The following is a 25,885-nucleotide window of genomic DNA, read 5'->3' on the forward strand; positions in this document are numbered from 1 at the left end:
AAGAGTTGTGTGGGGTATAATTACAGGAAAGGGTCAGTGTGGGAGGGATATTTTGTGCAGCAAGCACAATAAGGGGCAATTAGTTATTCAGGTGTGCAGCATAGGAGATATCTTTATTCATAGGGCAGTATAATGATACTTGTATTTCATAGAGCACCATGTCAGGATGTGCTGCTGAAGATGGAGAAGAGGAGAGATTGCACTGATGAGCTGTGGGCATGAAATCTCATCATGGCGTCTGTACTACATGGAGACAAAAAGGATGGGAATGATCAGAGGAGATGTCACCTATAAGGTACCTGGATGTAAATGTATATGTGTGATCCTTCCTACATCATGTTAGTACTGTGGTTCCAATATGGTCCACAATCTGATGATGGTTGGTAACAACAACTCCCAGTATCTCCTTACCATTGTTAGGGACATATTGGAAGTTGCAGATTTAAGTAATACAAATATGGGGCTGACCTGACACTGCAATTGATCACTGTACTGCGTTTGGTGATGTATTCATGTACTGATTGTGGTTCTGGCTCTGTATTCATGTACTGATAGCGGTTCTGTTGGTGCATTCATGTACTGACGGTGGTTCTGATCATGTAGCATTCCATACCGTGCTTCATGTTAAAACTGAAAAATCCTCCAAATTTAGTTTTGAGATTATAAAGAGGATTTGATTGAATTTCTGCTCCAAAAACTTACAGGTTACCTACGATGCTATAGGTGCTCATATAACAGTATGTAGCCCAGTGCACACCCCCATTGTGCAGCAGTTAGCACTAAGGGTAACATATCATACATAGAAATCACCCTTCACAATTAGTGTTTCTTTGTATTTCCTGGTCCTGCATGGTGCAGCATCTCATGCTGTGTCCATCAGGGGGTGCCATGGAGGAGGGAGCCTCTTGGTGATAATCTTGTTATTAAGACCCAGGAGTCATGACTTCTCACCTTCGCCAAATTCTTAAGTGGAAACAAAATCGAGAAAGCGACATCATCGCTATATATACATTGTAAAGCCAACGAAAAAAGTGTCCTCTGTATGGAGGAGCGTCCAATTATAGAGGAGGGATAAACAGTAGGGATTAGCTGAGCACTTTATAAGGCTCAGTGCTCCTCACCCACAGGACTCCGCGAGGATCTGCCATCAGTAAGTCCTTGTCCTGGTCAAGTGTCTCGGGCACAGACGGGGCGGAGGAGGGGGGTGAGAATGTTATATTATTACAGTCCAGTATAGTACATCTGTGACCTGGGGCTGCTGGAAAACTACGATTCCCAGAATGCACTGCAGCTGTCATGGTGGCGCAGTGGTCGGAAAGCCATGTTGTATATTATGTTGTATCATTTATCTGCTTTTATATTACATTGTGTTGTGGTCGGTTACGTTCCATGTTATACTGTGCTTTACATTAGGTTTTATATAATATATTATATCGTGTTTTATGTTTTACATCACGTTTTATATTGTATCGTTGTTTTATGTTTTACATCACGTTTTATATTGTATCGTGTTTTATGTTGTACATCACGTTTTGTATTGTATCATTGTGTTTTATGTTTTACATCACGTTTTGTATTTTATCATTGTGTTTTATGTTTTACATCATGTTTTATATTGTATCATGTTTTTTGTTGTACATCACGTCTTGTATTGTATCATTGTGTTTTATGTTTTACATCAGGTTTTGTGTTGTATCGTTGTGTTTTATGTTTTACATCATGTTTTATATTGTATCGTGTTTTATGTTGTACATCACGTTTTGTATTGTATCATTGTGTTTTATGTTTTACATCATGTTTTATATTGTATCATGTTTTTTGTTGTACATCACGTTTTGTATTGTATCGTTTTGTTTTATGTTTTACATCAGGTTTTATGTTGTATCGTTTTGTTTTATGTTTTACATCAGGTTTTGTGTTGTATCGTTGTGTTTTATGTTTTACATCAGGTTTTATATCATATATTATATTGTTGTGTTGACCTATAATCTGCTTTTATATTACGTTGCGCTGTAGTTGGTTACATTCCAGTGTTTTATGTTTTACATCAGGTTTTATATTACAGTATTTTACGTTTTATTATAAAACTTTTTAGAGTTGACCATAAAGTTTTGCGCTGCCCCCGTTCTGGTGTCCAGTCGCTGCTGCTCTTCATTTCTGCGCCCGGTGTCCTGGGTGCTTTCTTCTTTTATGTCACAAGGTGCCAGGCCTGACACAGCATCATGACGGGGGTGGTTCTGCAACAGCACGGGGCCTAGTGAGGTCAAGAAGCATCGGGGCACAGCTGTGGAAGGACCGGACACCGGACCAAGGCAGCGCGAATCACAGCTCAACGCTGTATATTATATTTCTCCAAATTATTATACTACATATCATGTTATGATCTTATATATCACAGTATTACACTGTATACTATTACATTATAATCATTTATAACATGTCATGTGTATTACAAGCTGATCCCTCCCTACCTTTCTTGTGACCCTTCAGATCTTCATTGCTCCTTATCAGTTGGTGGCTGGACTGAAGAGGTAAGATTTTTTTATGAACTTCCCCTTTAAATATCCTACGCAGGGCAGTACACCTGTCACCACTACACCTCTTATGTGGGCGGATGGCTGATTTTGGAGGATGAGGTCTCCAGCACTGAAATAGCCCCCAGGTCTTATGAGATCCTTGTAAATACTGTGGTTACATTCTGGAGTCATGATGAAGACTTCAAGTTCAGCTCCAGTGATCGGCCCCTGAGTCATCCCTATAGTGCACATGTGTTCTCTTAAAGTGACCAAACACCTTTAACCCCTTCCCAACTTTTTTTTAGAGGAAACTGAGCAGTAATCTAAATTTTTCTATTTTTTTAGGAAGATTTTGTGAGTTTCTGCTCCAAAAACCAGTTGTGGAAACTTTCCAAAACTCCTAAAAAAAACTTCTGAGAACTTAGTGAAAAGGCTTGGTGTGTACTTACCATAAGGATATGCGCACGCAGATTTTTTTTTTTCCGCTTTTGAAGCAAATATTGAGCAGAAACTTGGAGTTTCCGCTTGAAAAACAGAGCAAAAAGATCTTGTGTGTGCGTAATACCAAGAGATTATGAAACTTTTCCACTTTGTGCTCCACTAGCTGCAGCCATGAGTAGTGACCAGGAGATGATGGCGTTCGGTGTGGCAGCACCTTTCCTTAGAAAGACCGAGAAGGAAAGGACGGAGGCACAGAATCAGCCCTTCGATGCCAAAACCTACTGCTTCGTTACCGACCCAACCATCGAATACATCAAGGGGAAAATCAAGAGTTCAGAGGCCGGAAAGACAACGGTGGACACAGAGGATGGGCGGGTAAGAACCATGATGGCATAGGCATACGGTGACGCTCCTCATTAGATAATTCCAGAGGTGGAGGACTGTTACCATGGGAGGAGCCATTAGCCATGTGGACAATCCAGTGGTCAAAGAACAATCACAGGGATTGTCAGGCAGGGTCAGGACTTACACCGTCCCTTTTTTTATTCACATTTCAGACCGTCACACTGAAGCCTGACGACGTCTTCCCCATGAACCCACCCAAGTTCGATAAAATCGAAGACATGGCGATGCTAACTCACCTGCATGAACCGGCCGTCCTGTTCAACCTCAAGGATCGCTACAAGGCCTGGATGATTTATGTAAGATGTAGCCCTGTATATGCATGAGTAGTGATCAGCATAGCTCACAAGCGTCCCTCATACTGCGGGACTGTCCCGATTTTGAGGCTGTGCCCCGCAGTCCCGCACGGGACTCTGCTTCTCCTGCACAGCCAGCAGGAGAAGCAGCAAAAAGAAAATGATTCAGCTCACCCTTGTGATGGTATTCTCACAGCCCATGAGAAATTTGATCCGAGCACAGAAACGTCTCTGCTTGACGCCAGGTACTTGTGCATGAAAATGAAGGTATCCAGCTCAGGAAATAAAATCAAAAGTCTTTATTTGGACAAATTTAAATTGTCGAGCAGATTACTTTTTAAATTTGTCCACATAAAGACTTTTGATTTTTTTTTCCTGAGCTGAATACCTTCATTTTCATGCACAAGGAGAAGCAGCTGACACGCCCCCTTGTATTAGGCACGCCCCCTACTGTGCTTACAGTACAATGCATTATAACCAGGAGTAGTGGCAGCAGTTAGAGCAATCCAGTGCAGCCTGTTAGCCATAGATACAGCATATATATGTATCCTTTATATACTACAGCAGTTATGGAGTGGAGCCAATAGGTAGTGGTGTTGTCTGAGTGCATGCAGAGTTCGCAGAGCTGGGCTACATTGCAATGTGCAAGATCTGTGAGGCAGCAGTGTGGACAGCGACAGGTGGTGAAATCTTTGCCTGCATTGTAAGCAGAGCTGCTGGGACACATCTACAGCCCCGACTGTACACTGGCATCGTCATGTTGGGCCTTTATACAGTATGGAGCACTGTGTGACTATTATACAGTATGGAGCATCATATGGGGCCATTATATAGTATGGAGCGTCATATGTGGCAATTATACAGTATGGAGCATCATGTGGGGCCATTATACAGTATAGAGCACTATGTGGCCATTATGCAGTATTGAGCATCATGTGTGGTTATTATGCAGTATTGAGCATCATGTGTGGCCATTATACAGTTTGGAGCACTGTGTGGCCATTATACAGTATTGAGCATCATGTGGGGCCATTATACATTATGGAGCACTGTGTGGCCATTATACAGTATTGAGCATCATGTGGGGCCATTATACAGTATGGGGCACTGTGTGGCCATTATACAGTATGGAGCATCACGTGGGGCCATTATACTGTACGCAGCATCATGTGGGGCCATTATACAGTATGGAGCACTGTGTGGCCATTATACAGTATTGAGCATCATGTGGGGCCATTATACATTATGGAGCACTGTGTGGCCATTATACAGTATTGAGCATCATGTGGGGCCATTAACAATATGGAGCACTGTGCGGCCATCATACAATATGGAGCATCACGTGGGGCCATTATACTGTACGCAGCATCATGTGGGGCCATTATACAGTATGGAGCACTGTGTGGCCATTATACAGTATTGAGCATCATGTGGGACCATTATACAGTATGGAGCACCACGTGGGGCCATTATATAGTATTGAGCATCATGTGGGGCCATTATACAGTATGGAGCATTGTGTGGCCATTATACAGTATTGAGCATCATGTGGGGCCATTATACTGTATGTATCATCATGTGGGGCCATTATGCAGTATGGAGCACTTTGTGGCCATTATACAGTATGGAGCATCATGTGTGGCCTTTATACTGTACGCAGCATCATGTGGGGCCATTATGCAGTACGGAGCATCATGTGTGGCCACTATATAGTACGGAGCATCATGTGGGGCCATTATACAGTATGGAGCACTGTGGGGCCATTATACAGTATGGAGCATCATGTGAGGCCATTATACAGTATTGAGCATCATGTGAGGCCATTATACAGTATGGAGCACTGTGTGGCCATATTTTTTCTGTTTATAATTATTGTTTATGAAACAGTGCGATCAGCAGTGCTAAATGGGTGTGATTGGGGCATGGATATGGGTGTGACTAGTTGTGAAATGGGTGTGGTCATGGCGTGGCCTAAAATTTGCCACTGGTGAGAGGTCACTATAATGATCAATACTACACCCAGATCTCCAGGATATAGAGAGGTGATATCACTGCATATACATCACTGATGAGAGGTCACTATACTGTAGTGATCAGTACTACACCCAGATCACCAAAACAAAAATCTGTAAAATCACTGTATATACAGTGGATGAAATTAGTATTAAACACATCACCAATTTTCTATATACATATATTTTCAATATATTTGTAAAGTTGCTCTTGACATGAAATTCTCACCTCATCTCAGTAACAACCTTTCCAATCCTCATATGCTAAGAAATCACCATTGATGTCCATAAATTAAGTTATGTTTAATAATGAGAAATCATGCAGGAAGCAATTATTGATCACATGAAGAAAGGACCAAAAAGCCCTGGAAATTCCTGACGCTGGCTGAGATCTATCAGTGATTAGAAAGTGATCCTGCCACTTAGTGACAAATAATATCAGCTGGTTCACCTGATTGCTATAAAATGGTGTCTCATTTCCACGGAGCCACATAAGAAATATCTCATGATGGGGAACACCAGTGAGCTGTCTCAAGACCTTCACAACCTTATTGTTGAAAAATAAGTTGATGGTATAGGTTACAGAAGAATTTCTAAACTACTGAAGGGTCCAGTGAGCACTGTTGGGCCATAATCCGGAAGTGAAAAAAACATAGTTTCATCATAACCTGGCCACGAATAGGTGCTTTCGGCAAGATTTCAGACAGAAGAGTAAAAAGAATTATCAAAAGAGTTGTCCAAGAGCCAAGGACCACCTGTGGAGAGCTATAGAAAGACCTAGAATCAGCAGGTAGAATTGTTTCAAAGAAAACAATAAGTAATGCACACAACCTCCATGGCCTGTATGCACACTCACCACACAACCTCCATGGCTTGTATGTACGCTCACCACACAGCCTCCATGGCCTCACCATGCAAGACTCATTGCTGACCAAAAAGTATGTTTTAGTGCGTTTAAAGTTTTCCTCAACTACGTTTAGACAAGCATGTGAAATACTGGGAGAATACGAGATGAGACAAAAATTTTAATCTTTGGATGCCATAATATACATCATGTTTGGAGATCAAAAGTCACTGCATATCACCCAAAAACACCATACCAGGAGGAGTGGAGTGTGGAGGTTGGATCATCATGGTGTGGGGCTGTTTTTAAGCATACGGCACTGGCAAACTTAATATGTTTGAAGTAAGGATGAATGGACAAATGTACCGAGATATTCTTAATAAAACTCTGCTGCCATCTACCAGGATGATGAAGATTAAACGAGGGTGGACATTTCAGCAGGACAATTATCCCAAATACATGGCCATGGAAACTCTCAATAGGTTTCACAGAAAGAAAATAAAGCTGCTAGAATGGCCGAGCCTATCATCGGACCTGATTTCACTAGAGAATGTATGGAAAGAACTAAAGTTCAGAGTCCATAGGAGCCACGTACTGGACCTGAATCCAATACAGAATCTATGGAAAGAACTAAAGCTCAGAGTCCACACAAGAGCCACGGAATGGACCTGAATCCAGTAGAGAATGTATGGAAAGAACTAAAGCTCAGAGTCCATACAAGAGCCACGGAATGGACCTGAATCCAGTAGAGAATGTATGGAAAGAACTAAAGCTCAGAGTCCATAGTAGCCATGGACCGGACCTGAATCCAGTAGAGAATGTATGGAAAGAACTAAAGCTCAGAGTCCATAGTAGCCACAGACCAGACCTGAATCCAATAGAGAATGTATGGAAAGAACTAAAGCTCAGAGTCCATAGAAGGAGCCACGGAAGGGACCTGAATCCAATAGAGAATGTATCGAAAGAACTAAAGCCCAGAGTCCATAGAAGGAGCCACGGAAGGGACCTGAATCCAATAGAGAATGTATGGAAAGAACTAAAGCTCAGAGTCAATAGAAGGAGCCATGGAACGGACCTGAATCCAATAGAGAATGTATAGAAAGAGCTAAAGCTCAGAGTCTATAGAAGGAGCCACCAACCGGACCTGAATCCAATAGAGAATGTATGGAAAGAACTAAAGCTCAGAGTCCATAGAAGGAGCCATGGAACGGACCTGAATCCAATAGAGAATGTATAGAAAGAACTAAAGCCCAGAGTCCATAGAAGGAGCCACGGAAGGGACCTGAATCCAATAGAGAATGTATCGAAAGAACTAAAGCCCAGAGTCTATAGAAGGAGCCACCAACCGGACCTGATTCCAGTAGAGAATGTATGGAAAGAACTAAAGCTCAGAGTCCATAGAAGGAGCCATGGAACGGACCTGAATCCAATAGAGCATGTATAGAAAGAGCTAAAGCTCAGAGTCTATAGAAGGAGCCACCAACCGGACCTGAATCCAATAGAGAATGTATGGAAAAAACTAAAGTTCAGAGTCTAAAGAAGGAGCCACTGACCGGACCTGAATCCAATAGAGGATGTATGGAAAGAACTAAAGCCCAGAGTCCATAGGAGCCACGGACCGGACCTTAATCAAATAGAGAATGTATGGAAAGAACTAAAGCTCTGAGTCTAAGAAGGAGCCACTGACCGGACCTGAATCCAATAGGGAATTTATGGAAATAACTAAAGATTGAGTCCATAGAAGGAGCCACGGAACGTTCAGGATGTGATGAGAGTTTGTGTGGAAGAATGGGCCAAAATCCCACCTTGCAACTAGTTTCTCCAAACAAATGGCGTCTTGAAGCTTCATCACCAACAAAGGCCTTTTACCAAGTATTAATTACATGTTAGTAACGTGGTCAATACTTGTTCCGGTGTCATTTCTCATTATTACACACAACTTATGGACCTTTCTGTTGATCTCTTTGCTGACATTTGCTATAAACCTCACTCCTGTATTACAGACCTATTCTGGACTGTTCTGTGTCACCGTGAACCCCTACAAGTGGCTGCCCGTGTACAACCCTGAGGTGGTCAATGCCTACCGAGGCAAGAAGCGTCAGGAGGCCCCACCACACATCTTCTCCATCTCCGATAACGCCTATCAGTTCATGCTGACCGGTGAGTCTCGGTGCTTTATCGAGCTTAAACTACATTATGTCGTATTGTTCTGCCACATCCAGAGCTGCATTCACAATTCTGAATCACAAACAGAAGAAGCTGAACCAGTAGAGGATGACCGATCAGGCAGTGCAGCTCTGGCTGTGACTAGAGTATAAGGTGTAATAGTACAGTAGCCGAAGAACTTGTCAATGAAAATGTTTCCTCCTTCTCCCACAGATCGTGAAAACCAGTCTATCCTGATCACGTATGTGATTATTTCATGATTATTTCAAATATTTTTTTTTAACATTTAAATATATTATTTAATTACTATTTTTTTTAAATGAGCTTTCCGTATTGTAACGAGAGGGTGATTGTGATGTTCTGTAGCGGAGAATCCGGGGCCGGGAAGACCGTGAACACGAAACGCGTCATCCAGTACTTTGCGACAATTGCAGCTGTTGGAGACACGAAGAAGAAGGAGTCAGGAAGCGGCATGAAGGTACGGGCCGAAATGTCGGCGAGATTGTGCCGGAGAGTTCGAAAACTCATACAATGGTTGCAAAAAGCTTGCAAGAAATGCCATCTTAAAATATGGAAAGAAATATATGATATATTATTATTTTATACCATTTTCAGTTTTGTGTTTCTTTTTGCTCTTAGCAATTAACCCATTTTAGACCTTCTTTGACTTTACAAGAAAGCTGAACATTTTTTCAAAATTTTTCATTGGATTTTTTTTCTGTATTCGCAGGAACTGGAAATATTGCTTTTCTGGCTTGGGTTTTAATTTTCTGTTTTAATTGATTTATAATAGTTTTTTTCCTTTTTGTGTACAGGGAACCCTGGAAGATCAAATCATCCAGGCCAATCCCCTCCTGGAAGCCTTCGGCAACGCCAAGACCGTGAGGAATGACAACTCTTCCCGATTTGTATGTTTTTGTTTCTATTTTTTTTGCGTTTTATATTATTATGTTATATATGAATTATCATTTTTTTTTCCCCACCCAACAGGGAAAATTTATTCGCATCCACTTTGGAACCACAGGGAAACTCGCCTCAGCAGATATCGAAACATGTAGATATTTTTTTATTTATGTAACTGCGCTTTCAAAAATGTTTTATTTCCTTTTTGGAATATTTACAGATGTAAAAAAAATGTAATTTATATATATTTTTTTAATTTAGTATTTTATTCTTAGAAAATATATCAAATAAATATATATTAATATAATTTATATAATTTTGTAATATATTTAGAAAAATATAATTTTAAAATTTGCTTTTTATTCTTAGAAAATATATAAAATAAATATATATATATTAATAGAATTAAAATACATTTGTAATATATTTTTTATAATTATTTAGAAAAGTATCATTTTTAATGTTGTATTTTATTCTTAGAACATATATCAAATAAATATATATTACTATAAGTAAAATAAATTAAAAATACATTTGTAAGATATTTTTTATAATTATTTAGAAAAGTATCATTTTTAATTTTGTATTTTATTCTTAGAACATGTATCAAATAAATATATATTACTATAAGTAAAATAAATTAAAAATAAATTTGTAAGATATTTTTATAAATTATTTAATTTATAAAAATATTATTCATTTTGCTTTTTATTCTTAGAAAATATATAAAATAAATATATATTAATTTAATTAATATAATATTGTATTATATTTTTATAAATGATTTAATTTATTAAAATATAATTTTTAATTTTGAATGTTAGTCTTAGAAAATATATCAAATAAATGTATAGTTATATAATTAAAATAAATGCGCAATATATTTTTATACAGTATTTAATTTATAAAAACATAATTTTTCATTTTGCATTTTATTCTTAGAAAATATATCAAACAAAATACATATTAATAGAATAAAAATAAATTTGTAATATATTTCTATAAATTATTTAATTTATAAACATTAAATTTTTAATTTTGGATTTTATTCTTTAAAATATATCAAATAAATATATTAATAGAATAAAAATAAATGCGTAATATATTTTAAAAAATTATTTCTAAAAATATAATTTTTAATTTTGTATTTTATTCTTAGAAAATGTATCAAATAAATAAAGAAATGTATATATATATATATATATATATATATATATATATATATAAATGTAATTCAAATAAATTTGTAGCATATTTTTATAAATTATTTAATTTATAAAAATATACAGTGCCTTGCGAAAGTATTCGGCTCCCTGGAACTTTTCAGCCTTTTCCCACATATCATGCTTCAAACATAAAGATACCAAATGTAAATTTTTGGTGAAGAATCAACAAGTGGAACACAATTGTGAAGTTGAACGAAATTTATTGGCTATTTTACATTTTTGTGGAAAATCAAAAACTGAAAAGTGGGGCGTGCAATATTATTCGGCCCCTGTAACTTAATACTTTGTTGCGCCACCTTTTGCTGCGATTACAAGTCGCTTGGGGCATGTCTCTATCAGTTTTGTACATCGAGAGACTGAAATTCTCTCCCATTCTTCCTTGGCAAACAGCTCGAGCTCAGTGAGATTTGATGGAGATCGTTTGTGAACAGCAGTTTTCAGCTCTTTCCACAGATTCTCGATTGGATTGAGGTCTGGACTTTGACTTGGCCATTCTAACACCTGGATACGTTTATTTGTGAACCATTCCATTGTAGATTTTGCTTTATGTTTGGGATCATTGTCTTGTTGGAAGACAAATCTCCGTCCCAGTCTCAGGTCTTTTGCAGACTCCAACAAGTTTTCTACAATAATGGTCCTGTATTTGGCTCCATCCATCTTCCCATCAATTTTAACCATCTTCCCTGTCCCTGCTGAAGAAAAGCAGGCCCAAACCATGATGCTGCCACCACCATGTTTGACAGTGGGGATGGTGTGTTCAGGACGATGAGCTGTGTTGCCTTTACGCCAAACATATCGTTTGGCATTGAGGCCAAAAAGTTTGATTTTGGTTTCATCTGACCAGAGCACCTTCTTCCACATGTTTGGTTTGTCTCCCAGGTGGCTTGTTGCAAACTTTAAACAACACATTTTATGGATATCTTTGAGAAATGGCTTTCTTCTTGCCACTCTTCCATAAAGGCCAGATTTGTGCAGTGTATGACTGATTGTTGTCCTATGGACAGACTGTCCCACCTCAGCTGTAGATCTCTGCAGTTCATCCAGAGTGATCATGGGCCTCTTGGCTGCATCTCTGATCAGTCTTCTCCTTGTTTGAGATGAAAGTTTAGAGGGACGGCCGGGTCTTGGTAGATTTGCCGTGTTATGATACTCCTTCCATTTCAATATGATCGTTTGCACAGTGCTCCTTGGGATGTTTAAAGTTTTGGAAATCATTTTGTATCCAAATTCGGCTTTAAGCTTCTCCACAACAGTATCACGGACCTGCCTGTTGTGTTCCTTGGTCTTTATGATGCTCTCTGTGCTTCAAACAGAACCCTGAGACTATCACAGAGCAGGTGCATTTATACGGAGACTTGATTACACACAGGTGGATTATATTTATCATCATTAGGCATTTAGGACAACATTGGATCATTCATAGATCCACAATGAACTTCTGGAGGGAGTTTGCTGCACTGAAAGTAAACGGGCCGAATAATATTGCACGTCCCACTTTTCAGTTTTTGAATTTCCACAAAAAATTAAAATAACCAATAAATTTCGTTCAACTTCACAATTGTGTTCCACTTGTTGTTGTCACCAAAAATTTACATTTGGTATCTTTATGTCTGAAGCATGATATGTGGGAAAAGGTTGAAAAGTTTCAGGGGGCCGAATACTTTCGCAAGGCACTGTAAAAACATTTTTTACAGGAAGTCTGGTAACCCGATTAATACATTTTAATTAATAATTTGTGTGTCCTCTGAGATTCCCGTTTCTCAATCATCTCATTGCAGATCTTTTGGAGAAATCGAGAGTAACTTTCCAGCTTCTGGCAGAACGAAGTTATCACATTTTCTACCAAATCTTGTCAAACAAGAAGCCTGAATTAATCGGTTCGTGGACGCTTTCATCAGACAACTTTTCGCAATAATAAAGTGTTGAAAAAAACTTGTTTCAAATTTTAAAATGTAAAAAAAAATGTATAAAGTTTTTGTTTCTTTACAGTTATTTCAATTTTTTTCAGATTTGCTGTTGATCACCACAAATCCATACGATTTTCCATACATCAGCCAAGGGGAGATTAAGGTGGCCAGCATCGATGATTCCGAGGAGCTGATGGCCACAGATGTACGTTGCTTTTATTTCTGTGGTTACATTGAGTTTTACACTAGTTTGGATAGGACTGAATTTTTTTTAATTCGATATTTGGCTTGTGATTGCAGAACGCCATCGATATTTTGGGTTTTTCTCCAGAAGAGAAAGTCGGAATTTACAAATTGACAGGAGCAGTCATGCATTATGGAGTCATGAAGTTCAAGCAAAAGCCAAGAGAGGAGCAAGCGGAGCCTGATGGGACTGAAGGTGAGCCCTGACCGGGGATGGTTCACTTTAGTAGCTTCAGGCTCCATCTAAAGGACTAGATTAAGTTCTAAGAGTATGGTGAATGGCAAGTGGACCAAGTGGACACAAAAAGGCTGCTATGATGGCCCAGGTTTGATTTACATGGCTGTCTTCTTCCATCCAAGAGTGGGAGATGTCAAGTGTTTTTGGCAACAATTTCATTCCTGAAAACTATTCAAACCTTCCAGGACTCACCTGAATATACCTTCAAGACTGTAGTCAAGGGCAGTCCTAGGAATATAGTTAGGGATAGTGGTAGTATTCGGTGTAGGGATAGAGTCGAGTGCTATTTTCTTCCATCCAAGAGTCGGAGGTGCCAAGTGTTTTAAATTCTAACCCTAAGGGCAGTGGTCACACCTTCCAAGCCATCCATAAATATACCTTCAAGACAGTATTCATAGGAGTGTTAGGACTAGAGTTAGGGATGTTGCTAAGGTTTGGTGTAGGGATTAGGTTGATGGCTATTTTCTTCCATTCAAGACCTGGAGATACCAGCTGTTTTTAGTCCCAGTCCTAAGGACAATGGTCACACTTTCCGGAAACCCTGATTATACCTTCAAGACAGAAGTCATAGCACTCCTAAGGCTGGGGATAGTTCTAGGGTTAAGGATACGGTTACGTTAAGACTATTTTCTTTCATTCAAGAGATGGAGATACCGAGAGTTTTAAGTTCCAACCCTAAAGGCTGTGATCACGCCATCCAGGTCATCCATGAATATACCTTCAAGACAGTGGTGTAATTATAGCAGTCCTTGAGTTAGGGATAGGGTTAGGTATAGGACTATTTTCTTCCATCCAAGAGTTGGAGGTGCCAAGTGTTTTTAGAGCAAATCTCAACCTTGAAGACTGTAGGTGTACCATCCAGGTCACTCGTGAATATACCTTTAAGGCAGAATTCATAGCAATCTTAGGACTAGGGTTAGTGCTAGGGTTGGGTGTAGGAATAATGTTAGATTGAAGACTGTGTTTTTCCATCCAAAAGTCGAAGGTGCCAAGAGTTCTAGTCCCAACGCTAAAGACACTGGTCACATCTTCTAGGCCACCCGAGTATAAGTTCACAATAGTCATAGCAGTCCTTAACGGTGCCGCTCTCATCATAATCTCTATGATGAGGCCGATTGAGTTAATTTAACCCCCCACATTTACGGCAGATGTGTGCACTGAATTTATGTAGCAGGCTCCATGGAGGGTGAGTGCCAACTACATTATATAAGTGGCACCTGAGAGTACCTGCCACAATCACAACAGTTTGACCTAGTAGATGCAGCAGGAATTTCGGAAAGGGGGTGGGTTGCTTCCTACACCCATCATAGTGGAGTGACAGTGGTTTGTCATGTGAGCCAGAATTCTACTGACGGCCCTTGTTTCTGCCATATTGGTACTCCTATGAAGCCTGTGGCTGGTCTTCACATGAGACTGGTAGTTATAGAATACACTGCTATACCAGAGTAGTGCTCTCCGGTGTCAGCTGGAGGCTTACTCACCATTACTGTCTCCATCCCAGTGGCTGATAAAACCGCATACCTGACGGGCCTGAACTCTGCAGACTTGCTGAAAGCTCTCTGCTATCCCAGGGTCAAAGTGGGCAATGAATACGTGACCAAGGGCCAAACCGTGGAGCAAGTAAGGACACAATGACCCCCAGCTCTCCGTCTCATCGTGAGCTGACCGGCAGCTGACATCAAACACATCATTATATTGTGCAGGTCCATCATAACGTCAATGCCCTCGGCAAGTCCGTGTATGAGAAGCTCTTCTTGTGGATGGTAACGCGTATAAACCAGCAGCTCGATACCAAACTCCCCAGACAGCACTTCATCGGGGTCCTGGATATTGCTGGCTTTGAGATCTTTGAGGTTGGTCTCTGTAGTGCCAGTCTCTCTCGATGAGAGGCCCAGACTCGTATAAAAAAAAATCTGTCACTTGTAGTTGAACAGTTTGGAACAACTTTGCATCAACTTCACCAACGAGAAGCTGCAGCAGTTCTTCAACCACCACATGTTTGTCCTGGAGCAAGAGGAGTACAAGAAGGAAGGGATTGAGTGGGAGTTCATCGACTTCGGCATGGACCTGGCCGCCTGCATCGAGCTCATTGAGAAGGTATTTTTGTCCTTTTATATTCTTATCTTCATTTTCTTGTGTAGAAAAGCAAAACATTGGTATTAAGTTTTGACTGGCGTAATGTGGGCTGCAAGTATTTTTCACCAAATAACCCTTGGACCATTAACCTTCCCTTAGTTCCTTCCTCCAATCCATTATTGAACCCCTTATGTTTTAATGTAGCTATTTCATTATTGTAACCCTAGCCCTAGTCCTATCCCTAATTCTAGTCCTAAACCTAACCCTAGTTCTAATCCTAACCCTAGTCCTATCCCTAACCCTAGTCCTAACCCTAACCTTAGTCCCATCCCTAACCCTAAACCTAACCCTAGTCCTATCTATAACACTAGTCCTAACCTTGATCCTATCCCCAACCCTAGTCCAATCCATAACCCTAGTCCTATCCCTTACCATAGTCCTATCCCTAACTCTAATCCTAAACCTAGTCATATCCATAGCCCATGTCCTAAACCTAACCCTAGTCCTATCCATAGCCCTAGTCCTACCCCTAAGCCTAGTCTTAAACCTGACCCTAGTCCTATCCTTAACCCTAGTTGTATCCTCTAACAAAGTTTTATACTTAACTCCAGTCCATGCCCTAACCCTAGTCCTACCACTTACCCTAGTCCTTTTCATAACCCAAGTCCTATCCCTAACCTTAGTCCTATCCCTAACCCTAGTCCTAAACCTAAACCTAGTCCTATCCATAACCCTAGTCCTAAACCTGACCCTAGACCTATTCTTAACCCTAACCATATCCTCTAACATAGTTTTATCCTTAACTCTAGTCCATGCCCTAACCCTAGTCCTATCCCTAACCATAGTCTTATCCCTAACATAGTCCTATCGTTAACATAGTCCTATCCCTAACCCTGATTTTATGCTTAATCCTAGTTTTATCTTAAACCCTAGCCCCAACCATACTTCCAGTCCTAATCAGATTCCTAACCCTAGTCCTAGCCCTATCCACAGTCCGGAACATGACAATAGTCCTAGCCCTTATGGTAGTGCTATCCATAAACGACTAACCCCTGTAGCTGTACGAAAAAATAATGCAGCCCTTGTCATCACAGTCACTGCTATGCAGCGTGCAGGAGCAGAGCACAAATTCATCTTGACTGCTGCCCTCTGCACAGGAACCTACTGCGCATTGGCAATCACATCGCTTGCCGGGAAGGCATTCACTGTGCCCCTGCTCCGATCAAACAAAATGAGGTAGTGGGGCCGGGAGGCAAAATTTTGCACTCCCATAGAACTTGGCGCTCTCTTTTGCCCCACCACTGAAACCCGCACCCCATGTCTTCCACAGCCAATGGGCATCTTCTCCATCCTGGAAGAGGAGTGCATGTTCCCCAAGGCCACCGACACTTCCTTCAAGAACAAGCTGTATGATCAACATCTTGGCAAATCCAACAACTTCCAGAAGCCGAAGCCGGCCAAAGGCAAAGCCGAGGCTCACTTCTCCCTGGTCCACTACGCTGGGACTGTGGACTACAACATCTGTGGCTGGCTGGAGAAGAACAAGGACCCACTGAATGAGACTGTGGTGGGACTCTACCAGAAGTCATCAATGAAGATCCTGGCTAACCTCTACTCAACATACTCAGGAGCGGAAGCAGGTGAGAACCAGTGGGTCGTTCGGGTGTCACACCTCGGGGACCACCGTCCTTCACTCTCAGCTCGGTGGTAAGAAGACAGGTTGTCCTAAGAGGAGGGCCCATGTAAGAAACTTGAAGGTTTCAATTTTCCCTGAATAATTGTGTATTGCTGCTCCTGTTACAGCTGAAGGGGCAACGGCCAAGAAAGGGGCGAAGAAGAAGGGCTCCTCCTTTCAGACCGTATCCGCCCTATTCCGGGTAAGATGTTTGTATTTTACCGATATGTGTTACATAGGACCTCATGTGACCTCTATGGTGTTACATAGGACTGTAGGTGACATCTGTGGTATTACATAGGACTGCAGGTGACATCTGTTTTATTACATAGGACTGCAGGTGACATGTGTTGTTACATAGGATGGCAAGTGACCTCTTCATCCTTCTGTGTAGGAGAACCTGAATAAGCTGATGTCTAACCTGCGGACCACTCATCCACATTTTGTGCGCTGCCTTATCCCCAATGAGACCAAGACCCCCGGTAATGTGACTTTCCGCCCTGATATCATTCTCTGCCCACGGGTCAAGTGACTGACCGGTTCCTTTCCTGCCAGGTGAAATGGATCACCATCTGGTCCTGCACCAGCTGCGGTGTAACGGGGTGCTGGAGGGGATCCGCATCTGCAGGAAAGGGTTTCCTAATAGGATCCTGTACGGAGACTTCAAGCAAAGGTGCAACAGCTTGTGCTCAGCCTGAGTGGCAGATACCAGAGAACATAGTTACATAGTTACATAGTTATTAAGGTTGAAGGAAGACTTTAAGTCCATCTAGTCCAACCCATAGCCTAACCTAACATGCCCTAACATGTTGATCCAGGGGAAGGCAAAAAAAAACCCATGTGGTAAGAGTAAGCTCCATCATGGGGAAAAAAATTCCTTCCCGACCCCACATACGGCAATCAGACTAGTTCCCTGGATCAACGCCTTATCAAGGAATCTAATATATATACCCTGTAACATTATACTTTTCCAGAAAGGTATCCAGTCCCCTCTTAAATTTAATTAATGAATCACTCATTACAACATCATACGGCAGAGAGTTCCATAGTCTCACTGCTCTTACAGTAAAGAATCCGCATCTGTTATTATGCTTAATCCTTCTTTCCTCCAGACGTAGAGGATGCCCCCTTGTCCCTGTCTCAGGTCTATGATTAAAAAGATCATCAGAAAGGTCTTTGTACTGTCCCCTCATATATTTATACATTAACATAAGATCACCCCTTAGTCTTCGTTTTTCCAAACTAAATAGCCCCAAGTGTAATAACCTATCTTGGTATTGCAGACCCCCCAGTCCTCTAATAACCTTGGTCGCTCTTCTCTGCACCCGCTCCAGTTCAGCTATGTCTTTCTTATACACCGGAGACCAGAACTGTGCACAGTATTCTAAGTGTGGTCGCACTAGTGACCTGTATAGAGGTAAAATTATGTTCTCCTCATGAGCATCTATGCCTCTTTTAATACATCCCAAAATTTTATTTGCCTTTGTAGCAGCTGCCTGACACTGGCCACTGAATATGAGTTTGTCATCCACCCATACACCCAGGTCCTTTTCATTGACAGTTTTACCCAGAGTTTTAGAATTAAGCACATAGTTATACATCTTATTACTTCTACCCAAGTGCATGACCTTACATTTATCCCCATTAAAGCTCATTTGACATTTATCAGCCCAAGCTTCTAGTTTACATAAATCATCCTGTAATATAAAATTGTCCTCCCCTGTATTGATTACCCTGCAGAGTTTAGTGTCATCTGCAAATATTGAAATTCTACTCTGAATGCCCCCTACAAGGTCATTAATAAATATGTTAAAAAGAAGAGGGCCCAATACTGACCCCTGTGGTACCCCACTACTACCAGCGACCCAGTCCGAGTGTGCTCCATTAATAACCACCCTTTGTTTCCTATCCCTGAGCCAGCTCTCAACCCACTTGCACATATTTTCCCCTATCCCCATTATTCTCATTTTATGTATCAACCTTTTGTGTGGCACCGTATCAAAAGCTTTTGAAAAGTCCATATACACTACATCCACTGTGTTCCCATGGTCCAGTCCGGAACTTACCTCTTCATAGAAGCTGATCAGATTAGTCTGACATGAACGGTCCCTAGTAAACCCGTGCTGATACTGGGTCATGAGGTTATTCCTCTTCAGATACTCCAGCATAGCATCCCTTAGAATGCCCTCCAGGATTTTACCCACAGTAGAGGTTAAACTTACTGGCCTATAATTACCGAGTTCAGTTTTTGCCCCTTTTTTGAATATTGGCACCACATTTGCTATACGCCAGTCCTGTGGTACAGACCCTGTTATTATGGACTCTTTAAAGATTAAAAATAATGGTCTATCAATGACTGTACTTAATTCCTGCAGTACTCGGGGGTGTATCCCATCCGGGCCCGGAGATTTGTCAATTTTTGTGATTTTTAGACGCCGCTGTACTTCCTGCTGGGTTAAGCAGGTGACATTTAATGGGGAATTTTTATCACTAGTCATATTGGCAGCCATGGGATTTTCTTTTGTAAATACTGATGAAAAAAAGTCGTTTAGCATATTGGCTTTTTCCTCATCCTCATCCACCATTTCACTCAGACTATTTTTAAGGGGGCCAACACTATCATTTTTTAGTTTCTTACTATTTATGTAGTTAAAGAATATTTTGGGGTTATTTTTGCTCTCTCTGGCAATGAGTCTCTCTGTCTCAATCTTTGCTGCCTTGATTTGCTTTTTACAGAATTTATTTAATTTTCTGTATTTATTTAATGCCTCCTCACTACCTACTTCCTTTAATTCTCTAAATGCTTTCTTTTTGTCCCTTATTGCGCCCCTTACAGCTCTATTTAGCCATATTGGTTTCCTCCTATTTCTAGTATGTTTATTCCCATACGGTATATACTGTGCACAGGTCCTATCCAGGATGCTAATAAATGTCTCCCATTTTCTTTGTGTATTTTTGTGTCTCAGGATATCGTCCCAGTTAATTGCACCAAGATCCTCTCTCATCCGTTGGAAATTTGCCCTCCTGAAGTTTAGTGTCCTTGTCACCCCTCTACTACACATCTTATTAAAGGAGACATGAAAACTTATTATTTTGTGATCACTATTCCCCAAGTGAACCCCAACCCTTATATTTGCTATGCGGTCTGGCCTGTTGGTTAATATTAGGTCTAGCAGTGCCCCCCTTCTTGTTGGGTCCTGAACCAGTTGTGAAAGGTAATTGTCTCTCATAGTTGTCAGACCCCGATCACCTTTGCTGGAGCTGCAGGTTTCTGTTCCCCAATCTATTTCAGGGCAGTTGAAGTCCCCCATAATAATGACTTCTCCTTGAGTCGCAGCTTCATCTATTTGCTTTACGAGGATATTCTCCATTGCTTCCATTAGTTTTGGAGATTTATAACAAACCCCTATCAGTAATTTATTATTTTTTCCCCCTCCCCTTATCCCCACCCACAGGGACTCTACATTTTCATTAAATTCACCTATATTATCACGCAGGATGGGTTTTAAGGTGGATTTTACATATAGACACACCTCACCCCCACGCTTATCTGTACGGGCATTTCTGAACAGGCTATAGCCCTGTAAGTTAACAGCCCAGTCATGGCTCTCATCCAGCCACGTCTCAGATATCCCCACCATGTCATAATTATGCTCCAACAACATTAGTTCTAATTTGTCCATTTTGTTGGCGAGGCTTCTGGCATTAGTATACATGCACTTGATGTTCCTCTCTGTACCTCTATTCTTTCTTAAATTACTAACTGTTCTAACCCCACCCCCCATGCCACCGCCACCCCCAACTTCCTTATTTGTGCCCAGGTCTCTATCTGCACTATCTTCCCCTCCTATAAATTGAATACCCTCCCCCCCAATCCCTAGTTTAAACACTCCTCCAACCTTCTAACCATTTTCTCCCCCAGCACAGCTGCACCTTCCCCATTGAGGTGCAGCCCGTCCCTAGCGTAGAGCCTGTAGCCAACTGAGAAGTCGGCCCAGTTCTGCAGGAACCCAAACCCCTCCTTCCTACACCAATGCTTGAGCCACTTATTAACCTCCCTAATCTCCCGTTGCCTCTCTGGCGTGGCACGTGGTACAGGCAGTATTTCGGAAAATACCACGTTGGAGGTCCTTGCTTTCAGCTTGCAGCCTAATTCCCTGAAATCATCTTTAAGGACCTTCCACCTACCTCTAACTTTGTCATTTGTGCCAATGTGCACCATGACCGCTGGGTCCTCACCAGCCCCTCCCAGTAATCCGTCCACCCGATCAGCGATGTGTCGGACTCGAGCGCCAGGTAGGCAGCACACCGTCCGACGATCCCTGTCTTTGTGACAGATTGCCCTATCTGTTCCCCTAATAATTGAGTCCCCCACTACCAGCACCTGTCTGGCCTGCCCTGCTCTCCTTTTTCCCTCCTTACTGGAGCAGTCACTCCTCCGGCTTTCAGATCTGGTCCACCTGTCCTGCAGTCGCCATCTCCCAGGTTACTGTTCTCTGTTATCATCCATTTTGTATGGCAGGTCTTTATCATGATTTATCTTGGGCAGATACCGGATCCTGAACGCCAGCGCCATCCCTGAGGGGCAATTCATTGACAGCAAGAAAGCGTGTGAGAAGCTGCTGGGCTCCATCGACATCGATCACAATCAGTATAAGTTCGGGCACACCAAGGTAACCCCAAAATGTCACCATGCTGAGCGGGCGCCCTGTGTCATCCTGACACCTGCTGGTAGCACTGAGGTATTACACTGCACTGTCTCTTCCTCGTACATATGGCGCCTGCTCGGGATATATGAGTGTTTTTCTGCCTCTTCCTCCTACATATGGCTCCTGCTCGGGGTATATGAGCGTTTTTCTGCCTCTTCCTCGTATACAGTTAGGTCCATATATATTTGGACAGAGACAACATTTTTCTAATTTTGGTTATCGACATTACCACAATGTAATTAAACAAAACAATTCAGATGCAGTTGAAGTTCAGACTTTCAGCTTTCATTTGAGGGTATCCACATTAAAATTGGATGAAGAGTTTAGGAGTTTCAGCTCCTTAACATGTGCCACCCTGTTTTTTAAGGGACCAAAAGTAATTGGACAGATTCAATAATTGTAAATAAAATGTTCATTTCTAGTACTTGGTTGAAAACCCTTGGCTGGCAATGACTGCCTGAAGTCTTGAACTCATGGACATCACCAGACGCTGTGTTTCCTCCTTTTTGATGCTCGGCCAGGCCATCACTGCGGTGGTTTTCAGTTGCTGTTTGTTTGTGGCCTTTCTGTCTGAAGTTTAGACTTTAACAAGTGAAATGCTGCTCAATTGGGTTGAGATCAGGTGACTGACTTGGCCATTCAAGAATATTCCACTTCTTTGCTTTAATAGACTCCTGGGTTGCTTTGGCTTTATGTTTTAGGTCATTGTCCATCTGTAGGATGAAACGACGACCAATCAGTTTGGCTGCATTTGGCTGGATCTGAGCACACAGTATGGCGGCTCTGAAGACCTCAGAATTCATTCCTGTGTCACATCATCAATAAACACTAGTGACCCAGTGCCACTGGCAGCCATGCATGCCCAAGCCATCACACTGCCTCCGCCGTGTTTTACAGATGATGTGGTATGCTTTGGGTCATGAGCTGTACCAAGCCTTCGCCATACTTTTCTCTTTCCATCATTCTGGTAGAAGTTGATCTTGGTTTCATCTGTCCATAGAATGTTCTTCCAGAACTGTGCTGGCTTTTTTAGATGTTTTTTAGCAAAGTCCAGTCTAGCCTTTTTATTCTTGATGCTTATGAGTGGCTGCACCGTGTAGTGAACCCTCTGTAGTTACTTCCATGCAGTCTTCTCTTTATGGTAGATTTGGATATTGATGCGCCGACCTCCTGGAGAGTGGTGGTCACTTGGTTGGCTGTTGTGAAGGGGTTTCTCTTCACCATGGAGATTATTCTGCGATCATCCACCAGTGTTGTCTTCTGTGGACGCCCAGGTCTTTTTGCATTGATGAGTTCACCAGTGCTTTCTTTCTTTCTCAGGATGTACCAAACTGTAGATTTTGCCACTCCTAATATTGTAGCAATTTCTCGGATGGGTTTTTTCTGTTTTCGCAGCTTAAGGATGGCTTGTTTCACCTGCATGGAGAGCTCCTTTACCGCATGTTTACTTCACAGCAAAACCTTCCAAATGCAGCACCACACCTCAAATCAACTCCAGACCTTTTATCTGCTTAATTGAGAATGACATAACAAAGGGATTGCCCACACCTGTCCATGACATAGCCTTGGAGTCAATTGTCCAATTACTTTTGGTCCCTTTAAAAACAGGGTGGCACATGTCAAGGAGCTGAAACTCCTAAACCCTTCATCCAATTTTAATGTGGATACCCTCAAATGAAAGCTGAAAGTCTGAACTTCAACTGCATCTGAATTGTTTTGTTTAAAATTCATTGTGATAATGTCTGTAACCAAAATTAGAAAAATGTTGTCTCTGTCCAAATATAAATGGACCTAACTGTATATGGCTTCTGCTCGGGGTATATGAGTGTTTTTCTGCCCCTTCCATGTACAAATGGCGCCTGATCGGGGGTATATGAGTGCTTCTTTCTTGTAGGTGTTTTTTAAGGCCGGTCTCCTGGGCACCCTGGAGGAGATGAGGGATGACCGCCTGACTCTGCTCATCACCCGCACACAAGCCTTATGTCGGGGCTTCCTGATGAGGCAGGAGTTCCAGAAGATGATGGACAGGAGGTGAGGAGGTGTTCATGTACGGGGCCACGCTGCGCTATAGGGGCATACTTACATCTGGTGCACAGCACTGGAGCCGGTTTCATGGGGGGGTTCCTGGACAGAGCTCCTTGTATTTAGTATATACAGTGGCCAGACTGTGGCCCGGCGCGCAGTGCCATGCATGCATTGTAGCTAAGTATTGTCCTACAGTTTACATATAAGTCCCATGCAGAGCCATGAACAATAATACTGAAAACACAGTGTTCATATAATACCGTTACGTAGGGCTATGTACCATAATACTGCAACAAAGTGTTCATATTGTGGGGTGATCTCTTAAAGTGAGATCACAGTGATAGCCTGTCCCTGACCTAATAAATATGAGCCAAGTGCGTGCATAGAAGAATTACATCGGACACAGAAGTTAGATATGTGCTCCTCCCTCAGCAAAGTCTGGCACACAACTGATTTTATTAGCACAGAACAAAAGATCGTGTAACAGGCAGAAAAAGGCGTCACACATCTCCTCACAACCATCATGTCAGTCTGTGATGGGTCCATGTTAGGTCTGCTCCATCTATGGTCGACTCCTCAGTGTATCTGCTTCACATTCCAAGAATTCCTTCCAGGACATTGTTCCTGGATTCAGACGCCATCTTGCCACACTACATCTGAGCTAGCTTATGCAAGGTTAATAATGGATTTCATTAGCCATTCTCTCCTTCACAATATAACACTGCCATAAAATAATTCCACTACACAGCGTCAATAAGTCAACACCGCACCGCCCTATATCTCCTTCTCCTCATCTGTCTATCACCTACCCGTCCTCTCTATAGTGCTGCCCTGCCCTACATCTCCTTCTCCTCATCTGTCTATCACCTACCCGTCCTCTCTATAGTGCTGCACCGCCCTACATCTCCTTCTCCTTATCTGTCTATCACCTACCCGTCCTCTCTATAGTGCTGCACCGCCCTATATCTCCTTCTCCTCATCTGTCTATCACCTACCCGTCCTCTCTATAGTGCTGCACCGCCCTATATCTCCTTCTCCTCATCTGTCTATCACCTACCCGTCCTCTCTATAGTGCTGCCCTGCCCTATATCTCCTTCTCCTTATCTGTCTATCACCTACCCGTCCTCTCTATAGTGCTGCACCGCCCTATATCTCCTTCTCCTCATCTGTCTATCACCTACCCGTCCTCTCTATAGTGCTGCACCGCCCTACATCTCCTTCTCCTTATCTGTCTATCACCTACCCGTCCTCTCTATAGTGCTGCACCGCCCTACATCTCCTTCTCCTTATCTGTCTATCACCTACCCGTCCTCTCTATAGTGCTGTACCACCTTACATCTCCTCCTCATATGTCTACCACCTACCCATCCTCTCCACAGTGCTGCACCACCCTACATTTCCTCATCTGTCTACCACCTACCCGTCCTCTCCACATTGCTGCACCACCCTACATCTCCTCATCTGTCTACCACCTACCCGTCCTCACCACAGTGCTGCACTGCCTTACACCTCCTCCTCACCTCTGTCTACCACCTACCCGTCCTCTCCACAGTTCTGCACCACCCTATATTTCCTCCTCATAGATTGCCCCCTCCTTAATTCAGCCCTTCGGCTGTAAGACAGCGTGGACGCAGACCCTGAAGTCACGAGGTAATGTCTCTATCTCCAGAGAGGCCATCTTCTGCATCCAATACAACATCCGCGCTTTCATGAATGTAAAACACTGGCCATGGATGAAGCTTTACTTCAAGATCAAGCCTCTTCTCAGGAGTGCCGAAACTGAGAAGGAGATGGCAGCCATGAAAGAGGAATTCACCAAAACCAAGGATAATCTAGCAAAGTCAGAGGCGAAAAGGAAGGAGCTGGAGGAGAGGATGGTGAAACTTCTCCAAGAGAAGAATGACCTGCATCTGCAAGTTCAGTCTGTAAGTATGGAGACCTGTATGCTGCGACCACTAAAGGAGGTCATGTACAGTTGTGCTCAAAAGTTTACATAGCCCGTCAGAATTTTTGCTTTCTTGGCCTTTTTTCAGAGAATATGAATGATAACACCAACACTTTTTCTCCACTCATGGTTAGTGATTGGGTGAAGCCATTTATTGTCAAACTACTGTGTTTTCTCTTTTTAAATCATAATGACAACCCAAAACATCCAAATGACTCTGATCAAAAGTTCCCATTTCTTAATACCATTTATTGCCCCCTC

General features: G+C 42.0%; 1 protein-coding gene across 1 annotated transcript in view; it reads left to right on the forward strand.

Moving 5' to 3' along the window:
• Positions 1-1,134: 1,134 nt before the first annotated feature.
• The window catches only part of LOC143766776 (myosin-3-like), a 59,731-nt gene continuing 34,980 nt past the window's right edge, over positions 1,135-25,885 (forward strand). The window contains exons 1-22 of the mRNA XM_077254727.1: positions 1,135-1,150; positions 2,491-2,531; positions 3,121-3,332; positions 3,515-3,658; positions 8,515-8,671; positions 8,891-8,918; positions 9,044-9,155; positions 9,493-9,585; positions 9,668-9,731; positions 12,585-12,683; positions 12,815-12,918; positions 13,014-13,152; positions 14,696-14,814; positions 14,898-15,047; positions 15,121-15,291; positions 16,601-16,910; positions 17,074-17,147; positions 17,340-17,427; positions 17,501-17,618; positions 21,495-21,618; positions 23,549-23,685; positions 25,349-25,604. Of these exons, the coding sequence (XP_077110842.1) occupies positions 3,129-3,332; positions 3,515-3,658; positions 8,515-8,671; positions 8,891-8,918; positions 9,044-9,155; positions 9,493-9,585; positions 9,668-9,731; positions 12,585-12,683; positions 12,815-12,918; positions 13,014-13,152; positions 14,696-14,814; positions 14,898-15,047; positions 15,121-15,291; positions 16,601-16,910; positions 17,074-17,147; positions 17,340-17,427; positions 17,501-17,618; positions 21,495-21,618; positions 23,549-23,685; positions 25,349-25,604 (2,691 nt within the window). The 5' untranslated portion in view covers positions 1,135-1,150; positions 2,491-2,531; positions 3,121-3,128. The remainder of the gene's footprint in view (positions 1,151-2,490; positions 2,532-3,120; positions 3,333-3,514; positions 3,659-8,514; positions 8,672-8,890; positions 8,919-9,043; positions 9,156-9,492; positions 9,586-9,667; positions 9,732-12,584; positions 12,684-12,814; positions 12,919-13,013; positions 13,153-14,695; positions 14,815-14,897; positions 15,048-15,120; positions 15,292-16,600; positions 16,911-17,073; positions 17,148-17,339; positions 17,428-17,500; positions 17,619-21,494; positions 21,619-23,548; positions 23,686-25,348; positions 25,605-25,885) is intronic.

The sequence above is a fragment of the Ranitomeya variabilis genome, chromosome 4, assembly GCF_051348905.1.
Source record: "Ranitomeya variabilis isolate aRanVar5 chromosome 4, aRanVar5.hap1, whole genome shotgun sequence".
In the NCBI taxonomy this organism is placed as follows: Eukaryota; Metazoa; Chordata; class Amphibia; order Anura; family Dendrobatidae; genus Ranitomeya; species Ranitomeya variabilis.